Here is a 25814-nt window from a genome sequence, read left to right on the forward strand (position 1 = left end):
GCGCGAAGCCCGGACTGCGTAGGACGACCTTGGAGTTTGGTTGTTTCATCATACAAGGCAGCCTTCTCAGCTCTGAAGCATCCATATATAGACAGGGCGTAGAGGGCGGTCAATTTGGTCAGTGCTGTCAAAGACTCCACCAGGGCGGTTCAGATCATGGTGGTGTGCCACGATTTGTGGGAAGCGTGTCTGGGCTTAAGCGCAAGATAGCATACAATGATTTCCACTGGGCGGCATCATGGAACATGTCAGCCTGCGCTTGGAACGCATCAGTATGTTGGATAGATGCTTTCAAGCGCGTCTTCAAGGGGTTGTCAGCCAACCATCCAGCGAGAGACGTCTTGGCACGTTCTCGTATATTTAGATCTATGATACTCAGCCAAACGCATACAAGCATTCAGTGACTGTGGAAACAGGCTGATACAGCAGGACTGAGTCGTGGGTGGGACTGGGTCGTGGTGGAGTGGGAGCGCGTGGTTTGTGTGTTCTGTCACCGGAACCAACCGTGGACACGTTGACGACGGCTCTGGAGTGTTCACGTGATATCTCTGAGTGGAACTTTACTTTTGTATCCGTGATCTAGAAGTGAAGACCACGGCTTTGCAGAGGATTTTAATGGCGCAGCGGTGCGTGATGAAAGTTGCTTTTGGTCTTGCGTTCTTTCAAAAGCAAGCCGAAATCGCCCGAGCTAAAAGCTCCCCTCCCCCGCCATAGCTCAACACTATCAACAACACACGACAAACACCTGAGTATCCTCGGTTTCGTCCATACATTTCCAAAACCTACATAGTTCTTTCAGACACCAAATCAGCAATCATGGGTCGCCAATTCTTCGTCGGTGGGAACTTCAAGATGTGAGTACAAATCCCGCTCGATATTCCTCAGCCGACGGGAACTGATGCTGTATAGGAATGGCAATATTAAGACCATTCGAGACATCGTCCACAACATCAACCAGGCAAAGCTAGACCCCAATGTTGGTACGTGATAGCAACTTTGACAAATCCAATTCTCCAAACAATTCCCCGAAGTCAAACCTCAAACAAATGCTGACCCGGATACCGAATAGAGGTTGTCATTGCCCCGCCGTCTCTCTATCTCCTCCTTGCCCGCGAACACCTCCGCAAGGGTATCGAGGTTGCCGCCCAGAATGTCTTCGATAAGCCCAACGGCGCTTTCACCGGAGAGATCAGCGTGGACCAATTGAAGGAGTCTGGCATAACTTGGACACTCACGGGCCACTCGGAGAGGAGAGTGATCCTACAGGAAGACGATGCGGTATGTGGCTCCGGAACTTATGCCGTTGTACAAAAAGATATTGGAGAGATACTGACAGATACTTCTCTGCTTAGTTCGTCGCTAGCAAGACCAAGGCTGCCCTTGATGGAGGCCTAGGCGTCATTTTGTGCTGTGGTGAGAGCTTGGAGGTAAGCAAATGCCAACCATTGTGTATGTTTGCAGATTTTAACAGCTGCCAGCAACGTGAAGCCGGAAAGACCATTGAGGTTGTGACTACCCAGCTTAAGGCTGTTGCAGACGTTGTCAAGGACTGGTCAAAGATTGTGGTTGCATATGAGCCGATTTGGTATGTTCCAATCACCGAAAATAGGCGCATGGTCTAACATTAACTCTTAGGGCCATTGGAACCGGAAAGGTGGCTACCACTGAGCAGGCCCAGGAGGTTCATGCGGCAATCCGGGAGTGGTTGAAGAAAGAGGTTTCTCCCGAAGCGGCTGATTCGACTCGCATCCTCTATGGCGGCAGTGTCACCGAGAAGAACTCCAGTGATCTGGCTAAGCAGCCAGACATTGATGGCTTCTTGGTCGGCGGCGCCAGCTTGAAACCAGCTTGTGAGTAACCTGCCAATCGCTCTATCGAAACGTTCTAACACAAAACTCTAGTCGTCGAGATCATCAACGCGAAGCTATGAGCAGATATGCCAGTCTTGCTGAAGGTTGAGATACCTACATGCTGTAGAGTCTATGTCTCAATCTGGTCCATATCACAGGCACCAAACATAAAAAAGATATGAATGCAAGTTTGCTCAACCTGAGCCGTGTTGAAGATTCGTTCCACTCCACTAGCTCTACAAATATATATACATGCCCAATTTCCAATGCGCCTTCCATGCCAACTGTGGTATACATCTATACATGCCCCGCCTCTTTGCGCATCTCATATTTTATACTGCGCGCCGTGATATGGACTCCAAATGCCTCTCACGCTCTCGTTGACGCTGGTCACCGGCTTGTTCACCCTCTTCAACTTCTCGCCACTGGCATCCCTCAGTAGGCTTGCTTTCTCGAGGATCATCTCGGTTGTCATATTCCTTACACAGACGGCCTTTTCTCGTCCATTGATGTAGTGGCCCTTGACGACAGGATGTTTATGCGGTCGAGGGGAGACAGTGATTTCGATTTGAGGGTTCTCGCGCGCGAATTGGGGCAGACGCTTTTGAATGAACGCGCTGTAATTATTTAGCTATGTGGCTTTTGTCGTTCGATGTAGAAGAGAACATACTTCATGCCCCTAGAACTCCCGGCCCAGTCGCAGTAGTGGAAGTCGAGGCGTTTGCACTGGAGGATGAAGGCGCCGACGCCGTTCTGAAGAAATCATGAGTAATCGGCTACACATCATGGCGATTGAAACGTACCTGGCCTTTGGCCACGGCCTTGACAGCGGAAAGCGGCATGATGCACAATTTGTCCAGCAGCGCCTTGAAGTGATGAAGTCGATCGACTTTCACCTCGAAGAACGCCAAGATAGCCCGGACCGTTCTTTTCGCCGGCGCTAGTCCAACTTTCCTGGAGTCGCGTCGCTGCCTTCAGTTCCCCTTCCTCTCACCGTCGCCCACACCTCACCGTGTCACTGTCGCCATCATTACCATTGCATCGCGGAGTTTCTTCGTGGAAACTGATCTAGTCACTCGCCTCCAGACTACAAGCTCTTTCGTAGGGCCCCACTCCTCGCGATGACGGACAAGCTTCCTCACAACCTTCTCGCGCTCTTCGCCCCGCGCCCGGCGCTGCGCTACCTCAATCCCATCGACCATGCTCCCGAACATCGTATTACCAATAGGCTCGGCGGCGTTGGCCAGTATATGGACGCCTTTCGAGAGTACAAGGACACGGACGGATTCGTGGACTCGGGAGAGTGCTGGCTTCAGAAGAAAGACAGGGAAAAGCTCGAGAAGAGAGCTAAGCAGAAGCTCCTTGCCGATGAAGGTATTAAAGAGTGTAAGTCGCCACTCGTATCTGCAGACTTCCTCATGGAAACAAATGCTAACGGCCTGCAGACAAGCCTGTCAGTGACCCCAATATTCGCGGCGATGCTTTCAAGACGCTGTTCGTTGCACGCTTGAACTATGACGCTACCGAGAAGGATCTTGAATCTGAGTTTGGACGGTTCGGTCCGATCGAGAGAGTATGCAACTTCCCATGCGCCATGCTGGTTCCCCTTTTTTCAAATGTGCTAATAGCCCTTCTTTAGATTCGCATCGTCAAGAACCCCAACGAGAAGAAAGAAAAGAAGAAGCATAGGGGCTATGCATTTGTTGTCTATGAACGCGAGAAGGACATGAAAGGTAACAAGATCTAACCCCTCCCCCTCCATCAGGTAAAATATTCGGACAATGCTGACATGAGGCTCTTGCTTCTAACCATTAGCTGCTTACAAGGAGACTGATGGTATTCGTATCAAAGACCGCAAAGTTCTAGTCGACGTCGAACGCGGCCGCACCGTGCAGGGCTGGCGACCTCGTCGCTATGGTGGAGGTCTTGGAGGACGACACTACACCAAGGGACCACCAGCCCGACCAGCTGGTGCAGTTGCTGCCGGACCACCATCTGGACCTGGAGGCTTCCGTGGTGGTGGGTTTGGTGGAGGAGGATTCCGTGGCGGCCGTGGAGGTGGCGACCGCGGCTTCAGGGGAGGCTTTGGTGGAGGAGATCGTGGCTTCCGAGGCGGCGGATTCGGAGGTGACAGAGGTGGGTATGGAGGACGAGGTGGTATTGGCTACCAGTCGAACGGCTTCGGCGGCTCAGGAGCACCACCGGACGGCGCACCCTCTGGCCCTCGTGGAGGAGGACGAAGCGGCGGTTTCTCAGGAGGCCACGGAGGCCGTTCGTTTGACACCAACGGCGGAGGATACGGTGGACGCTCCTACGACGATAAAGGGGGATTCCGTGACCGCGGACCGAGTGGCAGCAACAGCGAACCTGTTCGAGAGCGGGGACCACGAGACCGCGACGCTGGCCGAGACCGCGACCGAGGCGATCGAGGCAGCGGGTACAGAGACCGCGACCGAGAGAGTGGTGGGTATGGCCGAGATGACTATTCCAGGAAGCGGGCATACGACGGCGACAACGATGAATCCCGAAGCAAACGAAGATACTGAGCGTCTCGATTCAGCTGAGCAGCGAATGGGTTTGTCTCAAAGGGTATATTCTGTTCTCTCCGCCTTCAACTTTCTTCCCTTTCGTCACCAAGGGTAAGCGGTCAAGTATTGCAACCACATCGAATTCCTCCAACGCCAACTCAACATCAAACTCGACTAGGGTAAGCGGTAAGCACAACTGCATGCTCAACTTCAAGAACCGCTCTCGCCATCCACTTTCGACTCTTTTTTTCTCCTTTTGACTGGTAGACGACGCTATCTGGGGCGACCCAACGAGGTATCACACCTACCAACCGGACGATACGGGCGACACGATTCCGAAGCAGCGATCTTTTGAATCGAAATCAGGGCTCATTTGGGGTGGTTCTTGAATGTCTTATTATGCATGGCTTTTTTCTTTACGTTTCAATGCTAGGTGAACCACGTGGTTTGTTTCTTTGCTTTTCTGGTGGTAAGTATCCGGAACGGATAGCACCGATGGGTTCCAAATTTTGTCCTCAAGGTAAGATCAGAGGTAAGGAGTCTAGTTTTCTCTAGGCATCTGCTTAATGATCTTGCCGTGACGGTGCTGTGTTACTATTAAAACCGAGAGTCTGGTGGGCTGGGTAAGGTTGTTTTCAGTATCTCAGTTGCGCCCCCTATGGGTGCATTCTCTTTGTAAAGTATATCAGATGGTCTTTAAACACTGCATGCTACGGCTTTGCCTTGTCCTTTTGCCCTTAGTATCAGTTGATCATACGTTGTTGGTGTACACGTTACACCCTTCTATCACTGTCTGAGGTGACCTGGCGAGTTTTCCAATTGCTCAAAACCATGGATTTGGATTTCGCTCAGGGTTACGAAGGCTCTTCGGGGCACCTCGAGCGGCGCTAAAGCGGTGTACGCATATCTATGACGATGTACTGCAGCGTAAAGGTTCGCTGATGCTCATGATCAACGCCAAATTCTGTGTTGGATACGCGTAAGTAGGTGCCGAGCCTCACCCACCGCTGCTACACCCTTGTTTCAATCATCGCCTCTCGACGCCCCAACCGATATGGAACTCGACAAGAGCTCTGACTTCAAAACACTTGTTTGGTCTGGCTGCACTCGATGTTAAGCGTTAGTGCCTGTTGGTTGGGGCTGTCCGAGGGGTAAAGTTTCATCCTGGATCTTTTCCTCACCGAGTACAATGTATACTACTCGCGCCCCGTCGGACTACGTACGGGCTGATCTTCGATCATTGTGAAACAACCCGACGGGGCCCGAGTACTGCCTTCGTGCCTCATTTTCAGACAAAGTAAATTCTTAATGGTGGCAGAACCAATCGGACAGTACGTTATAGGAGCGCTTTCGAAGCATTAAGGCTTCCGGAGACGATTCACCACCAACTTCGATAAAGGGGTCTGAAGGACTTTCCCTGTGCGCTAAAGACGGAATGCCTTTCTTAGTGGTCAACGCGTAGTCAGAGAATTTCGGTAGTCGAAAGAGGTGGGAAGGCTTTTTAACAGGCATCTGGACATCATCACACAACGTCCAGGCTTTCCACGAGCCAACCTCCGGTGGACTGGACCGCGTAACTCATCCCATCAGCTTGTAGCTGAGGCCTTGGACGAGGAGGGCATCCAAGGCAAAAAGCGCAAAAACCCAAAGGCAACGTTTCCAGCGGGAATCAAACTGGGATCCAACCCAGTTAGCAAAACAAAATGGCAAAAACGAAACCACCCAGCTACCACTGCGCTACTACACTGTAGAGTCGCAAGTTTTTACGGGATCGCTGAGTGGCTACGATTGCCACTGTTTGCTAGTATGAAATGATGCTCGAAAATAATAGGTATATAAGGTATCGTTTAAGGCTGGACCCTGAAAGGCTCAGATCATAACAAACGCTCTTGACGTTATCGAGGCAGAGTCCGACAGGGCCTCTCCCCCCACATGCACCAATGTCGACCCTTGGACTCGCAGAAGCAGATCAGACAGACTGCTGTTAGCCCTGCCCGCCCACCCTCAGCATGAGCGTCGCAAGTAGGCCAAGTTTGTTCTTACATGAGACGTATATTCGAGCAGATGTAGGGCGCTCGTTTCTGCTGAGCGGTCTCAAGACGCTGACTAGGCTCATCTGGTCTGATTCATACCACTCCCCTCTCAGCCGTGCAATGACATGCCCTTGAACTTAATGCGACAAGTCGTCGGCCGCTCAATCAGGTAACAGTAGTCGCGTCTAGATCCACCAAGCCGCGAAAGCTGCTATTAGTGTTCCGTATTACTTATCCCTAGAGGCAATCGTGGATGTGAATACAAGCTCAAGGCGTTCCGGTCAAAAACGAGATGGCCATCGGGTGGGATTTTGCAAGGCGAACGAAATGGGTTTGAGGTACCTAAAGCGCTCACAATATGTAGCTCCTCTCTGCGAATTCCAAGCCTCGAGTGTCTTGTACCGTTGCCTTTGTTGATAATTTCGTGTGTTATCACAAATGTACTCGCGTTACCGAGGGAAGGGATTTGGACCAAATGTACAATGCTCAATTGAATGAAACTGAAACTAAGCTGGCTCGCTGCTGTCTATTCCCAAGCCCTGCCCCCTACTATACAGCGTATTCGTGCACGAAGAACCTCAAATCACTCCACTGAAGCCACAATTATGCCATCTCGCCCCCCCGACAGCCTGACTCCAACTTCGTTCCCCGCTAATCTAGCTACCTGCTCCATTCTCATGGTCGCAGAACTCTCAGCCCGTCTTTCGACGGTGCGGCGGCGTGCTTGAATGACTACCCATGTACCCGTTAGCCCGTCATATTCATCGTGCTCTAATGGTGTTTGTTTGAGGGGAGGGAGTGTACGTTATCACACTCTTCCCACGCGCGGCCGGCACCGAAGCCTAGTCCAACGGTTGCGGGCCATGCGCGACGCTTGAAGAGGAGTACGGAGAAGACTATGCCGAAGGAGAGGCCGAGGCCGGAGCGGATGAGCATGGAGGAGAGGCAGCGGTCCCACTGTGATTGTCTGTTAGCATCTGATTGAAGGGCTGGAGGCGGAGGGGGATGCGATGGGTGTAGGATGGGCGGAGGTGGTGGAGAGGTGTGCGATAGTCGGGGGATTGTTTGCTGGTGGCGTGCTGGAGGTCATGTAAGGCATCTCGAGCTTGCGATTTTTGCAAAAGAGCTCCCAAATGCTCCAATTTGTACAGTGTACCCATCTCAAGTGTGTATGGTGCCCAATTGAGCCCTAAGAAGATATCCGCAAGCCTACCTTCTCGTTCAACAGCGACTCGCTGATCGGCCGGGTCGTCCGCGCGACCGGAGTAGTGGGCGTACTTTCCGACATCGTTCGTGTGTGTGTTTCCGACCAATTGATCTCGGGAGGTCCAGGGAGGGAGCGGTGCAGAGGCACGGGAGAGCTGGGTGGTGATGTTTGGAGGTGAGGTTGAGGTCCCGAGGAACTGATGATGCTCAGAAGTTGACCTTCGCGCCAAGAGAAATGCGGTGGTCCGTGAGCGAACTTTTTCAGATGAATTCGAGATTCCCCACCACGACGACAGCAACGGCACCATTTGAGGTTTTTGAAAGTGGTAAGGGGATGAAATGGCGCCTCAATCTAAGGTTTGTATAGCTCAAGCATTTATTTTTGTCCATAAGCTGAGAGGATCCAAGAATATGGCCCCGACATCCCTCCAACGGCTTCTCGCGCTCGAGAAGACCTTTACAGACCTGAATCAGCAAATCCGCGAGGTGGCGAGCATCTTGGGACTTCCGAATACGTGGGATGCCTCCAGGTCTACAGTGAATAGCTCCGGGAAACCCCGAAGCCTACAATACCACGCCCGCGCAGAATGGGTCCTCCGCTGGATTCTGGAAAAGTTGAAGGTTGAAGGGACTACTGGAAGCAAGGCGCGAAAGAATATAAGAGCTTGGAAACTACTGGGATGTCTGACTACTATAATACCGACCTCGAATGCAGCCGGCCTTTTAAGAGCTGGGGATTATGTTAATACGCTGGAGAAAGTGCTGGAGGAAAATTTTGGGGACGATGTGCACGACACAGCTTTCAAGGTCGATGTCGAACCTCAGAGTGGGACCACGGCCAGTGGAGAAGCTTCGGAATCAAGTGTCACCGCTGAGGAGCTCCCTGCGACGTCACGGAAGCGGAAAAGGCATGCTGAAGTTGAAGCTCCAGCGAAGAAGATTGGCTTGACTACAGGAGCGCCAAAGGACCTTTTCGACGCTATTGCTAGAAGCCTCGAGACTATTGTAGCCAAGTCATACTCGCATACAGAGCCCGAAGATAAGATCGCAGCAGATCACATGCGAATGGTCCTCCTCGTTGATAGCGAAAAAGCTGCCAAGCTGCTGAAGTTTTGGCTGAACGCTCTTGTTTCGATGCTCCTGGACACGGATGCTAAAGCCGCCATTCTCGGAGCCCCTGACAGCTGTATGAGACTGACTCCGATTTTTCGAATATGGGAAATGAGGACCCCAGGGCGTCACGACGATACCGTCGCGAGTTTGAACGCGTTCTCGGAGCACTGTCTTCTTCCTGCTACGATTCTGCTCGGACTAGTAAGAGATGATGATACCTTTACTGATTTGCATGAAGAGGCAAATCTCACCAAACAGCGCTTGCGCAGTACGCAGAGCTCAGTGATTAGATCACTTGAGCAGCTCTACGCAAGACATATATTCGGCCCTGCTCGTTCGGACTTCTTTACGAACTTGGGTGCTCGTGATGCCGTTTCCATTGACGGGAATGAGCCGAGGAAGAAACCACCAAAAGAAGAAGAGAGTATCGCTAGGGCTTTGAAGCTGCATCGGTCTCTAACAAACATTCGAAGTACTTTGACTGAAGCCGCTATATTGAAACGAATGGACCAGCCGGTGCCTCAATCATCGGAGCTGCTCTTCCGAACTGTCCCACAGCTGATGGACATTGCTATCAGATGCTCACCACGCCAAACACCAAGAAACCGAATCTCCGAGAAGCCATGGAACCAAGCAGTCCTGGTTGCGCTACTAGAATGTACCGGCTGTACATTGGAGAAACAAGGTGTCCCGGTTGTTTGGGAGTCCGTTAGATCCATGGAAGACATTTTGCAAGCGTTCATTGAGTGGAACCTCTCTGTGGACTCTATTGTCACCGAATCCATCTTCAAATTTCTCACTGGAGTACCTACTCACCCCGGTGGAAGACATCGGACTATCTGGTGGGGACTTGTCGCTAAACTTGTTGCTCTTGATCCGGATATTTTCCTTCCAGCGGCCAAGGCAGTCGACTCCACCGGCTTCTTTTCTCAAAATGACCTCTCTCGTGCGCTCTTCCGTCAAATCTCTCAGTACTCACCTCATTGCCTCGATTCTACCGAGGAGGTTCAGCAGGATGATACATGGAACGTCACGCATATTATCTCTGGTCTCATTTCTACGTCAGACACCGGGTTCTCGACCGCTAGAACTGCGTTACGACAGTTTGTCATTGTCCCAATCATGAAATCATTCGCAAGGAATCGCGACCTGCTTGGCTTCATCAACAGATTGTCCGATCAGCTTCGTGCGACCGAAAGCAGCGTCGCAAACCCTTCGATCTGGCAAGGGCATGATCTCGTCTCCGCTCTGGCATTGGTCTTCGAAAACTCGTTGACGTTGACGCAAATGGCGAATCTGCTTCAACAGCATGATGACTCGCTTTCTTCCCTTCTCAAGACCCTCAACTCTGATCATGTTTCAAAACGGATGATGGACGAAGCGTTCCTCAAAGCTTCTAATGTAAATACTGCTATGGTTTCGATAATCATTCGCTGTATTCATTTGGACGACACCATTGTAGGACTACAAGACGTTTTGAAGGCCCTGCAGTCGGACTTGGTTGCTTTGGCAGACCTTGCTGCGTACAGAACCTATGCGGACATGGCAGAGACATGGACTGCTCTATCCCGGCTTTTTACCTTACTTTGGCCTTTGGAGTCTCAGACATACCTAGCCGATACCGGCGACATACTCCACTCGAAGATTGTTCAGCTCGCAAACACATCCATTGCCCCAGGTGGTGTCAATATCTGGGACGTGCATCCTGACATGGACGTTAGCTCAATGACAGCTGCTTTTGCGTTTATGGTTACCGTACTCGATTGCTTGCAGTGTATGCCCACCGCACAAGAAACTGTGGCTAGGTACTTGGATAAAGCATTGCGTGTCTTGATGCCTTCAGCCATTTTTGAGGAAGATGGAGAGATTAGCACGCATAGTTTGATTCACGAAGAATCGGCTGAAAAGATTGATTCATTGTCAGCCCACGAGTTCCTCCGATGTATGGAGAGACTGCTGGTAGGGTCTCCTACGCTGCTGGTGTACTTGAAACCAGATCTACGCGCTGCACTGTTCAATCTTCTCTTTGAGCTTGCTGCCATAGATCAGTCAGGGCGTGGTTATAAAGGTCTCCTGGTAGCATCCTCGGGCCCCATCCTCTCGTCAGCTGATCCTAAAATAAAAGGTACGTATGCCATAGTTGAAATCTCTACCCAAGCTGACTTGTATAGACGACCTCCTATCTGTAATATTCTCGGGCTTCGAAGAGGGTGGCTTGGAGCCCGAGCGCGATTTCTACGGTGGTGACTTCAATCACTTCTCGACGTCTCTTTACGCACAAATTCCGCTCAAGGCACTTTCTCGAAATCAGCGGGAGAAGATATTGGATCGAACGCAGGCTATCCTTCTCACCGGGGATGCGTCGAAAGAACAAGTACTGCGTCATCTTGCCCTCATGATCAGACTAATGGAGCTTCCTAATGCTACTGCCAAAATTGTAAGTACACAAGACTGTATCTCTTGGGATGAGGCTCATTATTCCTTAGTCTACGGACCCGTATGGACTGGAAAAAATAGCTGAGGTACTCAACACGGAGGAATTCGAAGCTAGCCCAGAAGTTACAGAAGCCTTCCGGCTTCTTGCCCGATTGACTTTACAGTAAGCACTTTTCCGGGTCATGAATGTCGATGATGCTAATGGTGTAGTCACATTCTTTCTGAGCCAGGTCAGAAACACAGCCAGGAATATCTCAAAAGACTTGAAGGAATGCTCAGCAATCTCTCCGTAGAGTCACACTCGTTCACACTCCAGGTAATGCTTTTTGTGGACGGCCTCATGTCAGTGTTGCGAGCCGGAAAGTATACCGCTGAAACTGGCATATACGATGAAGTTGCGCGCACATGCATTAAGTATTGTGCCATAAATTTGATTGTATCACGAAAATCAGGCCTGCTAGATCTGAAGGATCCGAAGGATCCGAAGGAAGAGTATTTCATGGTCGGTATTGAAACTGTCCTAGATCTGCTGAGTGAGGTTCCCGTTCATTTAGCTGAAAGAGAGGGTAAGTACTGCCCTTCAATGGCATCTTGGAAGCCGCTAACATCGTGTAGCGGAGCTTTACAAGAAAGTCAAAAACGTTGTGCGGGAATGGCTCGCTCCGTATATGAGTTCGAATCCAGTGCATATTCCAGCAGATCTAGCGTCAGCTAATTACTGGATTTCGATACACAAGCTAGCCGCAAGATTACAGATGTGCAACGGTGTCGGAGAATTCATTCAGCTATCTCGGGTGGTGTTGCGTCTGGGTACGATAATGACACATCCTCATGTGTTGAAAATACTAATGATTTCAGATCTGTCCGCCCGACAAGCGCAAAGCGTGGTTGACTTGGTCAAAGAAGCCTTTTTATCTTTCGATACGCCGACAATGTTGGAGCAGCTTTCACTATTGCTCCCTCAGCAAGAGGAGAAGCCTGATGCAGGATGTTTACGCATACTTGGCGTTCTTGTTCCTACTCTTGCGCGTAAGTTGTTTTCCAATATTCTGAGTTCGCCGCTAAAGGTTCATTCATAGCATCTGATGGTGCGGAGAACAAGACTCAGCTTCTGGCAATACTGGGAAATCTCTCGGCACGACTGACGATGTCCGACGACCTAGCTCGCTCCAATGCACTACTGGACTGCGTAGACACCATCCTTCGCTCCAAGGTACGTTATCAAGCGTCGAATTTCGCATCAGCACTGACCAATCTCGCTGCAGCACTTCATGGTGTCTCAATACGGCATCGAGACCTTCATCGGAGCTTTAACCGCTATCACATCTCCCGCAGGACCATACCTACCCGTATCGCAAGCTTCTGCGATCTTCATCCGCCTCTGCGATTCCATCCAGATCATCCTGTCACTCCACCGTTCTCGCCTCGGTGGCCGCTTCCACCTTCTCATGCCCCTTCTTCAAGCTTTCCTCACCTGCCTCTACATTCCTAACACTACCCGCCGCGGCACATCTACCGCCCACCTCCCACCATGGCTTGCTCCCTCTTTACACCCCCTATCGCCTGCCGCGGCAGTCGCCTTCACCCGCCTCCTGACCACTACGTCTTCCCCCACCGTGTCCGCCGTCTCGGGTCTCCAGAAGGGCCGCAAGAACTACCATGCTGATCTTGTGGATGCAACGAAGCAGGCGAGACAATATGCAGGGCAGTACATGCCTACGCTGATAGCCGCATTTTGTAAGAATATGCTCAGCGGGAGACTGGAGCCAGAAGTGAGAGCGCGACTGATACCCGGGCTGTGGTCCACGCTGGATTGTACGGATAAAGCGGCACTGAAGGCGATGAGTGCGGCTATGGATGGGAGTACGAGGGCTGTGTGGAAGGGGGTGTATGCTGAGTGGAAAAAACAGAGCAGAGAGAAAGCTGGGTGAGGGGATGGGAGGGAAGGAAGTTATTAAGAGTTTATGAGATGGGCATTGATGAGAGGGAAGTAGGTGACAATGCTGGGGGTGCCTCCGGGCTGGATTAAAAGTTAGGACGCCGTGTAGGAGGTTCTGCGACATAGATCAAGCCGAGAGATGTGGGCCATATCTTCCATATTTGGTCCGATTCTGTAAACCTTTGGTGGAGTTGTGATATTTTATAAATGCTGGTGGTGGCGTTCGGTAGGTGTGCCTTAGGTGGTACACGTGCCTGAGGTGGGGAAAACTTCTATCAGGCATCTCACAGCCTGGTATCTTCTCCAAACCCCCAGAATAGTTCACAAATTACCTTCGGATCTGCTAATCAGAGCCAGGACCATGGAAGCACTGGCTGCAGTCGGTGCCGCGGCGTCGATCATCCAACTCACAGACATCGGCCTCAAGATATCAACCAAGCTCTTCACATTCGCAGAAACGGTGCTCGACGCCGAAGAAACGGCTGGGAAGATAAGCGCAGATGTCTCTGTGACTTGCGGCATCCTGTAACTCTTGAATATCACGCGACCTTTGTGTAATCAACTACTGACGACTTCTCAGATCTCAGCTCAAAGACCTCATCGACCCATACGGCGTCGCCCACCCTCTCTTAAGCTCTGAAGGCCTCAAACAAGTACAGCAAGCCACCGATATCTGCAAAACCGTATTCCAGCAACTTCAAGATGTCTTGGAGAAAGCGAGTAAGGAACTAGTTACTAATAATTCGACCCCCGGGGGGGGGGGGGGGGGGGGGGGGGGTGGGGAAGGAAATCAAGCTGTCGAAGTCTGAGAAGGCGAAAGTGGCCTTTTTTGCAGCTGAAGATTAGAAGATTAATAAAGTTAGGACCGAGTTGACTAGTACGAAGAACAATCTTATGGTGGTTCTTCTGATCGCTCAGTTGGCTGCTGCAAAAGGGAGGGAGGGCGAGGTGGTGGATGGCGGGTGAGCAAAGAAGTCTCTAGTTAATCTTGCTGGACCTGCCAATTGTTCGTTAGAGATGGGAATGCTGGTGATGATAGTACAACTGCGCTGTCGTCAGATCAAAAGAAGCGATTTCGGGCTACGGTTCTGGCCATTCGTCGGTATAAACACTTTTCCAATGCCAGGGCCGATATTGCTACCGACATGCGGCGCTCAATTAATTTGGCATCTGCCCACAATGAAATCACACAAGAGGATAACGAAAGAGAAGATGAGGGCGAACATGATGAATGGGGAAGTACTGAGCCAATCGCCTGGGCCAATTCTCCTGCAAGAGATCCCGCAAGCAAACCTGTCGTAGAAATGCTGCCAATCAGTAAAGACACCATCACGCAGTATATGGAGCAGTATGACAACAATCCGGGCTTGGTAATGGAGCAGACGGAAGATCTAAACCTTAACCAACTCCAGATGGTGCTTGATCACGTGCGCGAGAAAGGGCTGACATTCATTTGGGTGGGTGAGATGGGCCGGTATACAATGGAAAGTACACATGGAAATATGACTGCCACGACGCTGATTCGGGTTACAAAGAGAGTATCTAGCGCGAAATCGAAAAGATACTCTATTTCGTCCAAGATTGTACGTCTCCCGTTCGCCATCATATAGCAATCTCCCTGGCAAGCTAACCTTTGACTAGTGCTGAAGAGGAAGACTGAGATAGAACTGGAACCAAACATGTCTATCGACGCGGTGAAAGCCTTGAGTTACAAGACGAAACAGATAAAGATCGACGAGCAGCGTCTCGTGTATGTGCAACTACAAGATTGTGCCGAACAGCACTATCAACCTTTTCCTGAGCCTTCGTGGTGGAATGCAAATCTTTGTGAAGCACCGTAAGTATTACTGCTACTTAGTCATAGAGAGTCGTCATTATGGATTGCTAACCTCACTTCAGTAACTGGAAAAACAACCACTATTGAAGCAGAAACGTCCGATACGATCCTCAATATCCAAAAAGGATCCAGGACAAAGAGGGAATCGTCCCTGACATGCAGCGACTGGTTTTCGCTGGCGAAGTGCTCGAGGACCGCCGAACGCTGGCTTATTATAACATTGAGAAGGAGAGTACGCTTCTCTTAGTCCCCCGAGTTCTCAATGAAGCATTGGCGGCAGAGACACCGAGGAATCGTGTGTCTCAAACACAGGAAGTAATGGGGGAGAGCGGTCACCCTGGCGATCAAGTAGAGCAGGGCGTGAGGGCTCATTCGGAATCCGATTCACCGTTGATCGAGGACGTAGATGGGCTTGGCGATAGCGATGAAGGGGACAAATCGTTAGTTGATGATCTCATCGCACGCTAGACGACTGTTCTCGATGTGGAGGATGATGCTTCCTAGGGCCATTTCTAGATGCTCTAAAAGGAACGATCGACAGCATGATTAAATGCGATGTATTTTGTTTAGCTGCATAGTTAAACAATGTTCTGGTATCCATAGAATTGACTATTGATAGTCAAGTCACAATGATGAAGCTTTCACTATTGATAGTCCACAACTCTACAAATTAGTAGCATTTAAGGAGCTCTAACCCATCTCAACTAATTCCTTCCCTTGATCAACTTCGCACACTACGTCCCACAAACCATCCCACACACATTATCCCTCTACCTGTTTTTCTCACACAGCACACAACACAATAATTGAACTTTACACAGCAAAATGCCGCCATCAGGCTACCATCTGTTCTGGAACAACCTCTCATACACTCCATGGCCAACGGAGGGGCTCTTCGCAGAACCTCTCCCGTATCCACGTCCACGCATCGACGCCAGGGTCCTAGAGCAGTTCCTCCCAGCCGATAGAAACCGAGCGCTTCAAGGCCTCCGAATGGCCGCGATCGATGAGTTTCTCGCTCCCATGATTCTCGATCGTCTACGGAACGAACGCCCCAGGGATACACACCATTACCGCGAGATATTCATGGCAAACCATCCCATCAGGGGACAAGACTTTCCAACCGCAGAACAGCTAGAGCCCTTGCTTGTATCTGCGCGAGGCTTCATATCCCATGAACGCCAGGTTCTTGGCTATGACTACTTCAGGGTCAAGATCTCTCGGGAGATTTGGAATGAAGCAATGCCATATCTAGGTCTCCAGGATGGTTGGCATGACGGTGCTAATCTCACGCGTATCATAGCCTCTTACATTAGGTTTGACTTCGTTGAAGGAAGGCCGACGTGGCGCGGAGCGGGCTTCGACGATGATGTGTTCAACGCCGCCGTCGCAACGCCAATCGGCGGCAGTGGCGGAGTCTGGCGTCCAGGCGCCAATCAAGGTGAAGACAACGGCCAGCATTCGGTTCTAGATGTTGCCGTTCGATGCCAAATACCCGATAGCGAACCCGAATGCAGCATTTGCAGGGAAGAATTAGAATATGACTTGACTCAAGATCAAGACCACGGCCCGGTTCGAACCGCATGCCAGCATGTCTTTGGAGAGTCCTGCTTGCAAAGCTGGCTATTAGGCTTCCCAATAGAACTGGCCAACTGCCCCATGTGCCGTCGCCCTTTGCGACGTCCCGTCGAAACTACCACTGCACCCTCTGAAGTCGGCCAAGCCCAACAGACTGCAGAGAATACCGAGGAGACCATCCCCACGGCGATTCCAGAGAATACTGTGGTTAATACCATGGCTGAAGCTCGACAGCTCGCAGAACACACGCAGGGCTCCATGAATGACCTTATGGAGGCAGCGCTAGCTGTCCTGGGCAACCTGGATGCCCCAGAAGGCTTGAATGAGGCTAAAGACAAAAAAGACTAGCTTTCTTGACGTCTGCAGCACATCGTACACGTGTTAGCCGCTGGAAAGCTCTGCGTAGGAGATAGTATGAGAACATGATTCTGACAAATTGAATTTTGGATGGCCACGATTCCGTATGCAGAGAGCAATGCTCCTGTGCGGAGGCCGCTGAGAATAGCATACCTCAATAGCAATGACGAAAGTCAATAACCCCAATTTATTTCCCTGCCATGTGACTCGAAAAGTGACTCGAAATGGGCTTCGTGGTAACGGAGAAGAGAGGTCTAAGCTGCCTACCATGCTACTTTCCTATGTGATTCGGCGGCTTTCGCTATCCCTATGCATCCTCACTATCGTTGGTTAACATTTCTTGTATGGAAGAAATGACATTGTGAGATAATGATACTCACCCAATAAAGACACTCCAATCGGCCGTAAACAACTCTCATACTCTGTTAGCACGCCTATCCACACTTGTGCTAAAGGTACAATTATTTCAAATTTCACGCTAGGAGTATGGACCTACCCTCATAAAATCACGAATTCGGCTACATTGAAAGGTTCTGTCACAGGGAAATCCTAAGTTGGCTAAGAGTTGAATCTAGTTACCGTCATCGAGTCTTTTATGGCTTTTCGCGTGTAAAGCGCCGCTCCATGCGTCAGGAATACGCACTTCAGAGTAGCTTATCGACAGAGCTGTCTAATGACATAGAGACATACACACGAGGCCGCTGCAAGCATCAAGCAAGCTCGGCCTGGTCATCTCCATCTTCAGTGCTATAGGACTCTTCTAGAGCCTCCAAATCAGCTAGCGAAACTTCTTCTACGCCATCCTCCAAAAACGTTTCAAATCGTGACATGTTGTTCCGCATATTTTCCTGAAGCTGTTGCGCGTCAGCCAGAGCAGCCGGAATCGCAGCACCTACAACCTTCGGGATAGCAGATCGCGGTGTAGTCTCCACAGCAGCCGCTCGCTCTCTAAACTGTCGCTCTTTATTCTCCCGAATCAACTCTCGTCGAGCTTTAGGAGTCATGAAAAACCCCGTGCGGTTCTCGATTGGCAGTTCTAGGATTCGCAGGCACATCGGGCAAGATGCCTGGTGGCGAGGGAACCTCTGGACCCAATTGCTAAGACACTCCTCACCGAAGACGTGAAAACATGCGGTCTGAATAGCACGATGCTCATCGTTCGATTCCTCTTTGCAAATTGCGCAGGTAGGCTCATCTTCAGGAACATCACACCGAGTAACCACCTCGTCGAGAGACATCGGGCGATAGCCTACACTGCGATATTGAGATTCTGATTATGATGGCTTTTGAGTGTGGTGTGGAACAGGGTGAGAGTTGAGTGTGATTAGGTGAACATGACAGAGACTGGGGGAACCTTAGTGTACCTTTAAATGGTATCGCGTTGCGAGTGAATTGTGGGGCATGGGTAGTGAAAGTAGAACACTGTCAAAGTCTTTCCCGACATGAAACTCGCATCCGTTCTGGGAGAACTGAGAACATTGTGTAGCGATAAGACAGTATTATCATTATAGTCAGATATTAGGAGATGTACATGCGATGCAAAAACAGTTTTGCTAATTTGCACAGAAAATGGGCAAATTGGCACAGAAGTTAGAAAAGATGTGGTATTTGAGGATGATCAGTCAATCGTTTTCCGAGAGTGACAAATTGACTGGCGGCAGACAATGTTGGTAAGGTTGATGGACAATGACTTGTCTCAACTAGGCCGAAATGCGAATCTTGTACAGTGCGCCAGTCATTGTATGAGACCTATACAATGCTGAGAATGAACTATAAAAACCATCAGCATCTCATCTATCGTCAGCATCGGAACTCAAAAAGCAATCTTCACGCTCGCAATGCGAGCCTTCCCATACACATACAAGAACCTTCCTCCTGACCCACCACGGAGCCCCGGCTCTTCCCCACGTCACACCAGACTTCAGCTAGCATGATCTTCATTTCGACCGCCCCAGAAGAGCTCAATGACCTCTTGAAGCCCTTCGATCTTACACCCGAAGGCCTCAACCTCGAGTTCGAGGGCGTATCACTGACACTTGACGGAGAATGGGCCAATCCTTACGAGGCCGGCCGCCTACTCTTCACAGCCGAGTTACTAGCTTACACTATCATTTCCCGCTTCTCGCAGGGGATGAGCATCTTCAAAGTCGAGGAGGAAGCGCGAAATTTCCTGGAAGCGCGGCTGAATGATGGCACGATCTCCGAAGAAGCTTGCTTCAACCTCAATCCCGAAGAGATATGCTTGAGCATCGGCGCCCTCACGGGGGATGCCAGGGACGGAGATCCTATCTTGGAGGGTTGGACGCGGGAGGATGAATACTGGGTTGTCGAGCGCATCGTAATCGCAGCGCTGAAGATTGTCGCGGTGGAGACACTGCCATTCATCGATGGAGAGGGGACCGGGGCACTAGAGAAATGGGATGACGATGATGTCGAAGAATTCGAGCGCGGGTATCGCGATGGCGATAACCCGCCCGAGGAAGAGCTCCCGCCCATAACCCTCGAAGCGGTGGGCGAGAAGATAGATATTTCTGACTTCGCTCGTCGAATTGAGTGCCCGTTGCCTCCTGATATGTCTTGCGCTATCTGTTTGCTTCCGCTGGCGGGAGCTGCGAATAGCGGAGACTGGTCAGCGAGGACCTCTTGCGATCACTATTTCCATGATGGCTGTTTGAGCAACTGGATTAATGAGAGTGCGCAGGCTAACAGCCATCGATGTCCATGTTGTCGCACGGAATTGTGCGATAGACGCGAGCGTCGCCCGATTGATGATTAGAACAGCTGAGAAATGACCCTGATCTACTGTTCTGAACCTTGTTTGAGCACTCAACCTGATACTTCAACGGCGTCCGGACTTTCGTCTGAGCACTAAACCTAACATTCTAGCTGTCAGCCAATGACCAATGATCTTGGCTGAAAGGTGAACTTACTTCACTGTTCAGAATACACTTGAACACCCCACATATCGAATGGAAAACACATTTTGTACCAACAACTTTGAACTTTGCAATGATGAAAGAATATAGACCGTGAATGACTTGAACAAACGAAGATGCTAGAAGGGGATCGTAGACACAGTCAACTCATAGTTATGAGGGACTTTCCATTTGCACAATGTGCCTGACTATCCGTATGGGGTTTATACACGTGAGACAGACTCAACTGTTACTCCCAAAATCCCCGTAACGCCGCAGGCATCCTGCCTACTAATGCCACCAATATACAGCAATATGATACACTCCTCCACTCTTCTAGGACACATCGTAACTCTTTGTTTAATTGAACTTTGCCTCCCCCGGCACATCCTTAATATCCTCCAGCTTGCTCCCCAGCTTCACAACCGAGTATTTGATCAACCGCGGATCTAGCCCCATCGTTCTCCGCAACGCGTGCTGTGATTTTGCCGAGCTGTCGAAGCGCATGATGAAGTGGTGACCGGTGTAGTGTGTGGATTGGAGTTTTTTCGCGGGCGCGGGAAGGAGAAAGGTGCCCCAGTTGGAGTAGCCACGCACAACGCCACCGCTATTGATGATAATGCTTCCGGCGGTTTTTGCGATTCTAGTAATAATGTCAGACGAGAGACGGACTGCATTGTAGGTTTTGACGGAGTTGGTGCAGGTACGGAGGAGCGGAAAGCGTACTCTTTGACTTCTGAGACTCTGCCCGGACGGACCTGTGTACTGTTAGTAACATTCCACCGTGATCAAAGCCTTGGACACGAGAGACTTACAATCCCAATTAATTCGTACAACATGGTGTCCCTGCTTTGTAGTTGATAGCTTCACGACGGCGTATCAAAAAGGACGGCCGCATAATAGTTTCACCGCCGCCTAGCGCAGATTTACCTCGTCATTCTTCAACTCCGAGCGCGCTCACGCTTTACGACACCACACCACTGTAATGGCTTCTCGACTCCCGATCGCGCGGGCAGCACGCCAATTCGCCTCTTCGGCCGCTCGTCGTCCCTCTGCGCCTGTGGAATTCTCTTGCAGAAGATGGCAGGCAGCTCCAGCGCTGCAGAGTCGGCTATTCTCGGTGTCCGCTGCAGGTGAGAAAGATTTTGGTTTTGATAAAGCCCGATGTTTAGAGTTTCTAGTGTTGAGGCCCTAATATTTCTTGGGGGATTTTCAAAGAATAGTGTAATATGAGATCTGAACTAAAACCGTACAGTCCGTGAGAAGCAGTACACGGAAGACCACGAATGGATCGAGAAGTCCGCTGACGGAAAGACCTGTAAATCCCCCAATTACATACGAAATCCCAATATCTAACACAGCCCAAGACACCCTTGGAATCTCCGAATACGCCGCCCACGCCCTCGGTGACGTCGTCTACATTGAGCTCCCCCAAATCGACCTAGAAGTCAGCGAGAGCGACGCAATCGGCGCCGTCGAATCCGTCAAATCAGCTTCAGACATCAACACGCCCGTCAGCGGCACTGTGACCGAAGTGAACAAAGTGCTAGAGGAGAAGCCGGCTCAGATCAACAAGGACCCGGAAGGCGAGGGTTGGATCGCGAAGATTGCGGTGACGGAGGAGCCGACGGGCAAGCTGATGACGGAAGAGGAGTATAAGGCGTTTACTGAAGATTAGGAGAAGATTGGGGAATCTTGGGGATAATATCTGAGGTGTACATGATTTGGGAGGCCGGATTTTGCTCTTTCAACAATCGAGCGATTGAATTTTGGGTTGGTTTTCACAGATTCATCTATGTTCACTACGATCTCAAGGTACATGCACATTTGGTTGCCACTGATTCTTAACGTATTTGCTTTAGTGCTGTATTTCTATCGTTCGAAAAGCCTTGTACTACTGACTTCGACAGGCGCCGATTTGACATCCGGCATAAGCATTGGGTTCGCTTATTCACGGGTCTTCTAACAGGCTATCATCTGACTGTAATTCTTACTGCTGTCTTTTACCTAATAGCACCCCAGGATCAGTCCACCCTCATACCATATTATCCATCAATGATGCTTTCTCGTCAACAAACACCCATCCTTTCTCTCCCTCGCTCTCAGCATCCAAAAAAGCGCTCGTATCTCCGCCTTTTTTCTCATAAAAAATTCTTCGTTTCTTCTCCCACATCTCGTCCTGCTCAATCCATCCATGGCGCAGTGACAGTCCTCTCCTGGGCACAAAAGCCAGCAGAACCCCTTTACTATGGCGATGATGAAATGTGGGAAAAACCACGCAAGAAAGCACACATCAAACGCCAGGCTAGGCACCACCTCATCCAAGTCTCCTTTCCGGTGTTCACGCTTTGCCTCGGTACTGTCGGTCAACATCCCCGTAAGGATTATCAGCGGCATTAGGATCGCAAACAGCTTGAACAGCTTGAAATATGGCCCGAACACACTCCAAAACCTTTCTTTCTTTGCGGATTTCTGTCATAGTTGAAATTTAGTGTGAAATTTGTCCATTTAATTTCGAGGGGTTACTCACATCTACGTCCCACATCCTCAGCAACACACACACCACACCCCCCACAAAAAAACTGAACAAGCAAGCATTGCCCTCAGCCGTGCTAAGGTAGACTAGCCATAGATTTGTCCTACCCTCCAGCCTCTTCGCGCCTAACCAGTATATCATGGGATCTTGCTCGGCCTCAGCCACCGTCCCGCCTACGCACAGGAAGCGGCGAAGTAGTAGACGACTCAAATGAGCCAGTATGACCAGATTTGATGTTTCATCCACCGCCTAAAGAGTAGGATGAGAAGGAGAGCTGCAACTTCGCGGCTGAGGGCAGAGAACGCAGAGAGGTTGGCTGATGTTTGTTCCGCGAAGTAGGCCATGACGGCGATCATAGAGGTGGCTTCGAGGTAGCAGAGGATTACCTCTCCCTAGTGGAGGAGGCCTGGGGTACAAGTTGGGCCAGCAGGTTGCGGTGGTAGGGTAGCTTGCTTCTCGTTCAGGCAGTTGGTCTGGTTTTCGTTTGTGGTGGACGACATTTTGTTTGCTCGAGACGAGATGTTTTACTTTGGAGAAGTGGGTTGGGAGTGAAAGGTCTCGAGAGCGAGTGGGAAATATTTATGAGATTTGAGTGTAAAGGCTCGGATGGTTCGATGTCAGAGCATGCAACCTTGTTCCAAGGTTTAGTTGAGGTAGCAAGTTTAGAACCGTGGTTGAATTGAGCCTACCTCGATCAAGGACAGTTTCCTCACACCGCTCATTATTGCCTATGGTGCCTCAAATCCATTTTAAAGCCCATATTAAAAGGTCTATAATCTTGAACGATCCGTAAACTCGCTGGGTCACCGTACGCGAAACGGCCATTGTCTACCACTCATGATACATTAATGTTCAAAGAAATACTAGAGCACCTCAAGTAGTGACAAGAGTATATTGAAGTACGAAAAACCCTACGGCGAGTTATTCTATCGTCACAAATTCTCAAGATACAGTCCTTAGAAGTTCCTCCAGGATTATTCTAGTTTGAGATGAATGCTCTGATTGGTGTAGCTGGGGTACCTAGTGGCTTTGCGGACATCAGAGCCCGGATAAACACTCAACCCCAGCCTCGATCATCGTGATGTTTTCCGAGAGATCCACAGCTCTCCGCTTTAGATATATAAGTTACCGCTAATCTTATTCCGCTAGCTTCACGGTAAACTCTAATTTAACTACCACCCCCGCCATCACCATATTCATCTTGATATATACCCACCAAAACCTCAACCCCCATATCCATCTACAAGAAACCACCCAAACCTCACCAACACCACTATGTCCGCTCCTTCACCCCCTCCCACCTCCACTGCCGCCATCCCCTGCCCCAAAACCTCACCCCCCTACAACGTCGCCGTAATCGGCTACGGCCTCTCCGCCAAAATCTTCCAAATCCCCTTCCTCACCTCCCCAACCTACAAGCTCTACGGCATCGTCCAGCGCACTCCCAACCCCGCCTCCAACCCCGCCACTGATTTCCCCGGCACTATCGTTTGGCGCACCACAGACGCGATGCTCGCCGACCCCGCCGTGCACATCGTCATCATCACCACTCTGCCCGACTCCCACTTCGCCCTCGCAGAAGCGGCTCTCAAGGCCGGCAAGCACGTCGTCGTCGAGAAGCCCTTCGTCCCCACGAGCGCAGAGGCGGACGCGCTGGCCGAGATCGCGCGACAGAGCGGCCGCAAGCTGGCGGTGTACCAGAACCGGCGCTTCGACGCCGATTTCCGCACGATTCAGAAACTGATCAAAGAGGACGTCTTCGGCCGCATCGTGGAGTTCGAGACGCACTTTGACCGGCACACGCCAGTCAGTCCGGCGGGGTGGCGGCAGCAGGCCGGGCGGCCGGGGGTCGGGCAGGTGTATGATCTGGGGACGCATCTGCTGGACCAGGTGGTGTGTTTGTTTGGGATGCCGGCGCGGGTGACGGCGTTTGTGGGGAATCAGCGGAGTGGGAGGGAGATTGGGGGTGAGGTGGTGGGGGGTGAGGATGCGTTTACGGTGCTGTTGCATTATAGGGATGGCCTGTTAGTGACGGCGAAAGCGGCGGCGATTAGTCCTGAGAGCGAGCAGTTGAGGTTTTGGGTTAGGGGGGAGAAGGCGAGTTTTAGGAAGGTGAGTGAGGGGATTTCATACAGTGATGCGGTCGAAGCTTTTCCTACACATGCAAAATTCTCAGAGCGTATCGTAAGCGTTCCTATGGCTAATATTTTCCATCCTCATAGTACCATCTTGACTGCCAAGAAGATCAACTCAAGGCTGGTCTTCGCCCTGGCGATCCCTTCTACGCTGTCGAGCCAGGGAGTCACTACGGTTTGTGCCAACCCCCTCCCCTAAACTTAGAACATCATCTAACACGAAACAGGCACCTTGACTACAATCAAAGACGGCTCCTTCATCAGCGAAAAAGTCACCCCACCTATTCCTGCAGCCACGTATACAGAGTTCTACCGCCTCTTCGCTAAAGCAATCGAAGAAGACGGCCCAGTCCCCGTGTCCGCAGAAGAAGCGAGCAAAGTGATCAAAGTAATCGAACTAGCTCAAGAAAGCTCGCGGTTGTTCCAAACCGTAAGTGTTTCGTAGATAGATGATGAATGCATATGCAATTCGTTTCAGCATACTACATGAGTCATGAAAGACGATCTAATTACATTGGGCTGCACAAGGGGGGTGGGATCGAGCTGAGTTCGTGGCCCTTTGTGAATCAGTTTGAATGGAGTGAATGTTTGTGGATGAAAGTTGGGAAAGGACGCTGGGGTGGGTTCCAGCCAGACACATCATGGGATAGTAGCCGGAAAGGGGTCCTCCCGGTGACACAACAACCCGTGCTCTACGTTATCGTCTCTAAATTCTTCCTATTTGTCACAACACCCTCCTTTACATCATCGTCCTGTTGACCTAACCCCCTACACGTGATCATCTCGCCCTGCACACCCATCTCGTTCCCGTTGTTCTCTGCTACGGCCTTCAATCGCGCCGCGGCACCAGAAAGGACAGAGAGGTTTGCGTCGAGGTCATCGTCTTCGGAGTCAAGCTCAAAGACGTATTTCCTGCGATTCTGGGTGGCGATGGTGGTAGTAGTGGAGTGAGGTTCCTCAGTCTGGGTAACAGAAAGCAAGTAATCTTGCGCTGCAGGTCAACGTAAGCCGATCACCGATGTCATTTTGGAAGAGAGAGCAGCAAGAGTAGGGAGGGCTAGGTACTTGTAGATGTTGTCTCCTGTTTGATGGCTGTGCTAGTTCTATCGACGTTTCGTGCGCTCGATGTACGGGGTTTAGGACATCCTGGTATACTCCGCATGGGGGTCGGAGGGGTGTTCGAGATGCTCACACTATTTTCCTCTTTGAGGGGTTGAGGGAAGGTAGAGGGCTCTATATCACGTGACGACATCTTTTCCCCAACTGAACAGGGCTTGGAGGTTTACAAAATGATCATATATACCGGTGGATGCTCAAGCAGAGAATATGAAATTAGAAGGAGGTCGTGTGA

The 25814-nt window shown here is 50.7% G+C and overlaps 12 protein-coding genes across 12 annotated transcripts; 7 read left to right on the plus strand and 5 right to left on the minus strand.

Annotated features, from left to right (window-relative positions):
• The first annotated feature begins 814 nt into the window (after positions 1 to 814).
• Positions 815 to 2418, plus strand: BDZ99DRAFT_463914 (Triosephosphate isomerase). Its single transcript, XM_033720177.1, has 7 exons — positions 815 to 854; positions 910 to 980; positions 1070 to 1278; positions 1353 to 1427; positions 1479 to 1585; positions 1636 to 1850; positions 1902 to 2418. Coding segments are annotated over exons 1-7 (708 nt in total). The 5' UTR covers positions 815 to 852; the 3' UTR covers positions 1931 to 2418.
• On the minus strand, positions 2163 to 2884 carry BDZ99DRAFT_463915 (uncharacterized protein). The gene is made up of 3 exons (XM_033720178.1): positions 2654 to 2884; positions 2521 to 2603; positions 2163 to 2467 (listed from the first exon to the last, which is right to left on the minus strand). The coding sequence occupies exons 1-3, from the start codon at positions 2690 to 2692 to the stop codon at positions 2176 to 2178; spliced, it is 414 nt and encodes a 137-aa protein (XP_033576070.1). The 5' UTR covers positions 2693 to 2884; the 3' UTR covers positions 2163 to 2175.
• Positions 2841 to 4682, plus strand: BDZ99DRAFT_463917 (uncharacterized protein). Its single transcript, XM_033720179.1, has 5 exons — positions 2841 to 3236; positions 3296 to 3423; positions 3490 to 3583; positions 3666 to 4489; positions 4557 to 4682. The coding sequence occupies exons 1-4, from the start codon at positions 2972 to 2974 to the stop codon at positions 4394 to 4396; spliced, it is 1218 nt and encodes a 405-aa protein (XP_033576071.1). The 5' UTR covers positions 2841 to 2971; the 3' UTR covers positions 4397 to 4489; positions 4557 to 4682.
• A 2404-nt stretch (positions 4683 to 7086) lies between these two features.
• On the minus strand, positions 7087 to 7684 carry BDZ99DRAFT_347845 (DUF543-domain-containing protein; the record flags this gene model as incomplete). Its single annotated transcript, XM_033714452.1, has 3 exons — positions 7087 to 7143; positions 7216 to 7368; positions 7625 to 7684. Coding segments are annotated over 3 exons (270 nt in total), but the record flags the coding sequence as incomplete, so codon positions are not given.
• A 344-nt stretch (positions 7685 to 8028) lies between these two features.
• On the plus strand, positions 8029 to 15410 carry BDZ99DRAFT_521569 (uncharacterized protein; the record flags this gene model as incomplete). Its single annotated transcript, XM_033725640.1, has 15 exons — positions 8029 to 10855; positions 10902 to 11167; positions 11217 to 11329; positions 11377 to 11732; positions 11782 to 11976; positions 12025 to 12195; positions 12246 to 12379; positions 12432 to 13093; positions 13463 to 13630; positions 13686 to 13825; positions 13965 to 14067; positions 14121 to 14562; positions 14652 to 14688; positions 14747 to 14942; positions 15032 to 15410. 15 exons carry the CDS (start codon positions 8029 to 8031, stop codon positions 15408 to 15410), a joined length of 6189 nt encoding a protein of 2062 aa, XP_033576073.1.
• A 357-nt stretch (positions 15411 to 15767) lies between these two features.
• BDZ99DRAFT_477576 (uncharacterized protein) lies at positions 15768 to 16868 on the plus strand (the record flags this gene model as incomplete). Its single annotated transcript, XM_033722124.1, has 1 exon — positions 15768 to 16868. The coding sequence occupies one exon, from the start codon at positions 15768 to 15770 to the stop codon at positions 16866 to 16868; it is 1101 nt and encodes a 366-aa protein (XP_033576074.1).
• A 565-nt stretch (positions 16869 to 17433) lies between these two features.
• On the minus strand, positions 17434 to 18249 carry BDZ99DRAFT_533624 (uncharacterized protein). The gene has a single exon (XM_033726511.1). The coding sequence runs from the start codon at positions 18113 to 18115 to the stop codon at positions 17588 to 17590; it is 528 nt and encodes a 175-aa protein (XP_033576075.1). The 5' UTR covers positions 18116 to 18249; the 3' UTR covers positions 17434 to 17587.
• A 120-nt stretch (positions 18250 to 18369) lies between these two features.
• Positions 18370 to 19737, plus strand: BDZ99DRAFT_533630 (uncharacterized protein). Its single transcript, XM_033726512.1, has one exon. The coding sequence runs from the start codon at positions 18808 to 18810 to the stop codon at positions 19651 to 19653; it is 846 nt and encodes a 281-aa protein (XP_033576076.1). The 5' UTR covers positions 18370 to 18807; the 3' UTR covers positions 19654 to 19737.
• A 120-nt stretch (positions 19738 to 19857) lies between these two features.
• Positions 19858 to 20867, minus strand: BDZ99DRAFT_463922 (37S ribosomal protein Mrp17). The gene is made up of 3 exons (XM_033720180.1): positions 20608 to 20867; positions 20519 to 20550; positions 19858 to 20435 (listed from the first exon to the last, which is right to left on the minus strand). The coding sequence occupies exons 1-3, from the start codon at positions 20629 to 20631 to the stop codon at positions 20153 to 20155; spliced, it is 339 nt and encodes a 112-aa protein (XP_033576077.1). The 5' UTR covers positions 20632 to 20867; the 3' UTR covers positions 19858 to 20152.
• On the plus strand, positions 20778 to 21750 carry BDZ99DRAFT_418733 (uncharacterized protein; the record flags this gene model as incomplete). Its single annotated transcript, XM_033716865.1, has 3 exons — positions 20778 to 20925; positions 21048 to 21110; positions 21160 to 21750. 3 exons carry the CDS (start codon positions 20778 to 20780, stop codon positions 21468 to 21470), a joined length of 522 nt encoding a protein of 173 aa, XP_033576078.1. The 3' UTR covers positions 21471 to 21750.
• A 1853-nt stretch (positions 21751 to 23603) lies between these two features.
• BDZ99DRAFT_488858 (putative NAD binding Rossmann fold oxidoreductase) lies at positions 23604 to 24908 on the plus strand (the record flags this gene model as incomplete). The annotated part of the gene is made up of 3 exons (XM_033722942.1): positions 23604 to 24440; positions 24551 to 24638; positions 24691 to 24908. 3 exons carry the CDS (start codon positions 23604 to 23606, stop codon positions 24906 to 24908), a joined length of 1143 nt encoding a protein of 380 aa, XP_033576079.1.
• Positions 24909 to 25813, minus strand: BDZ99DRAFT_45782 (uncharacterized protein). The gene is made up of 2 exons (XM_033718773.1): positions 25529 to 25813; positions 24909 to 25454 (listed from the first exon to the last, which is right to left on the minus strand). Exons 1-2 carry the CDS (start codon positions 25713 to 25715, stop codon positions 25156 to 25158), a joined length of 486 nt encoding a protein of 161 aa, XP_033576080.1. The 5' UTR covers positions 25716 to 25813; the 3' UTR covers positions 24909 to 25155.
• Between the last annotated feature and the right edge of the window lies 1 nt (position 25814).

The sequence above is a fragment of the Mytilinidion resinicola genome (assembly GCF_010093595.1).
Source record: "Mytilinidion resinicola strain CBS 304.34 unplaced genomic scaffold BDZ99scaffold_11, whole genome shotgun sequence".
NCBI classification, from domain to species: Eukaryota; Fungi; Ascomycota; class Dothideomycetes; order Mytilinidiales; family Mytilinidiaceae; genus Mytilinidion; species Mytilinidion resinicola.

Excerpts from the sequence above, each read along its gene's own strand:
- BDZ99DRAFT_463914 (XM_033720177.1), top strand. Across the intron at positions 1,428-1,478 it reads GCTGTGGTGAGAGCTTGGAG|CAACGTGAAGCCGGAAAGAC; the intron begins GTAAGCAAATGC and ends AACAGCTGCCAG. Across the intron at positions 1,851-1,901 it reads CGCCAGCTTGAAACCAGCTT|TCGTCGAGATCATCAACGCG; the intron begins GTGAGTAACCTG and ends ACAAAACTCTAG.
- BDZ99DRAFT_463915 (XM_033720178.1), bottom strand. The coding sequence starts at position 2,692 with ATGCCGCTTTCCGCTGTCAAGGCCGTGGCCAAAGGCCAG. Across the intron at positions 2,604-2,653 it reads AGGCCGTGGCCAAAGGCCAG|AACGGCGTCGGCGCCTTCAT; the intron begins GTACGTTTCAAT and ends TGATTTCTTCAG. Across the intron at positions 2,468-2,520 it reads GGGAGTTCTAGGGGCATGAA|CGCGTTCATTCAAAAGCGTC; the intron begins GTATGTTCTCTT and ends AAATAATTACAG.
- BDZ99DRAFT_463917 (XM_033720179.1), top strand. The coding sequence starts at position 2,972 with ATGACGGACAAGCTTCCTCACAACCTTCTCGCGCTCTTCGCCCCGCGC. Across the intron at positions 3,237-3,295 it reads CGATGAAGGTATTAAAGAGT|ACAAGCCTGTCAGTGACCCC; the intron begins GTAAGTCGCCAC and ends AACGGCCTGCAG. Across the intron at positions 3,584-3,665 it reads ACGCGAGAAGGACATGAAAG|CTGCTTACAAGGAGACTGAT; the intron begins GTAACAAGATCT and ends TCTAACCATTAG.
- BDZ99DRAFT_533624 (XM_033726511.1), bottom strand. The coding sequence starts at position 18,115 with ATGTCTCTCGACGAGGTGGTTACTCGGTGTGATGTTCCTGAAGATGAG.
- BDZ99DRAFT_533630 (XM_033726512.1), top strand. The coding sequence starts at position 18,808 with ATGATCTTCATTTCGACCGCCCCAGAAGAGCTCAATGACCTCTTGAAG.
- BDZ99DRAFT_463922 (XM_033720180.1), bottom strand. The coding sequence starts at position 20,631 with ATGTTGTACGAATTAATTGGGATT. Across the intron at positions 20,551-20,607 it reads TGTACGAATTAATTGGGATT|GTCCGTCCGGGCAGAGTCTC; the intron begins GTAAGTCTCTCG and ends AACAGTACACAG. Across the intron at positions 20,436-20,518 it reads AGAGTCTCAGAAGTCAAAGA|AATCGCAAAAACCGCCGGAA; the intron begins GTACGCTTTCCG and ends CATTATTACTAG.
- BDZ99DRAFT_45782 (XM_033718773.1), bottom strand. The coding sequence starts at position 25,715 with ATGTCGTCACGTGATATAGAGCCCTCTACCTTCCCTCAACCCCTCAAA. Across the intron at positions 25,455-25,528 it reads ACAGGAGACAACATCTACAA|CGCAAGATTACTTGCTTTCT; the intron begins GTACCTAGCCCT and ends GTTGACCTGCAG.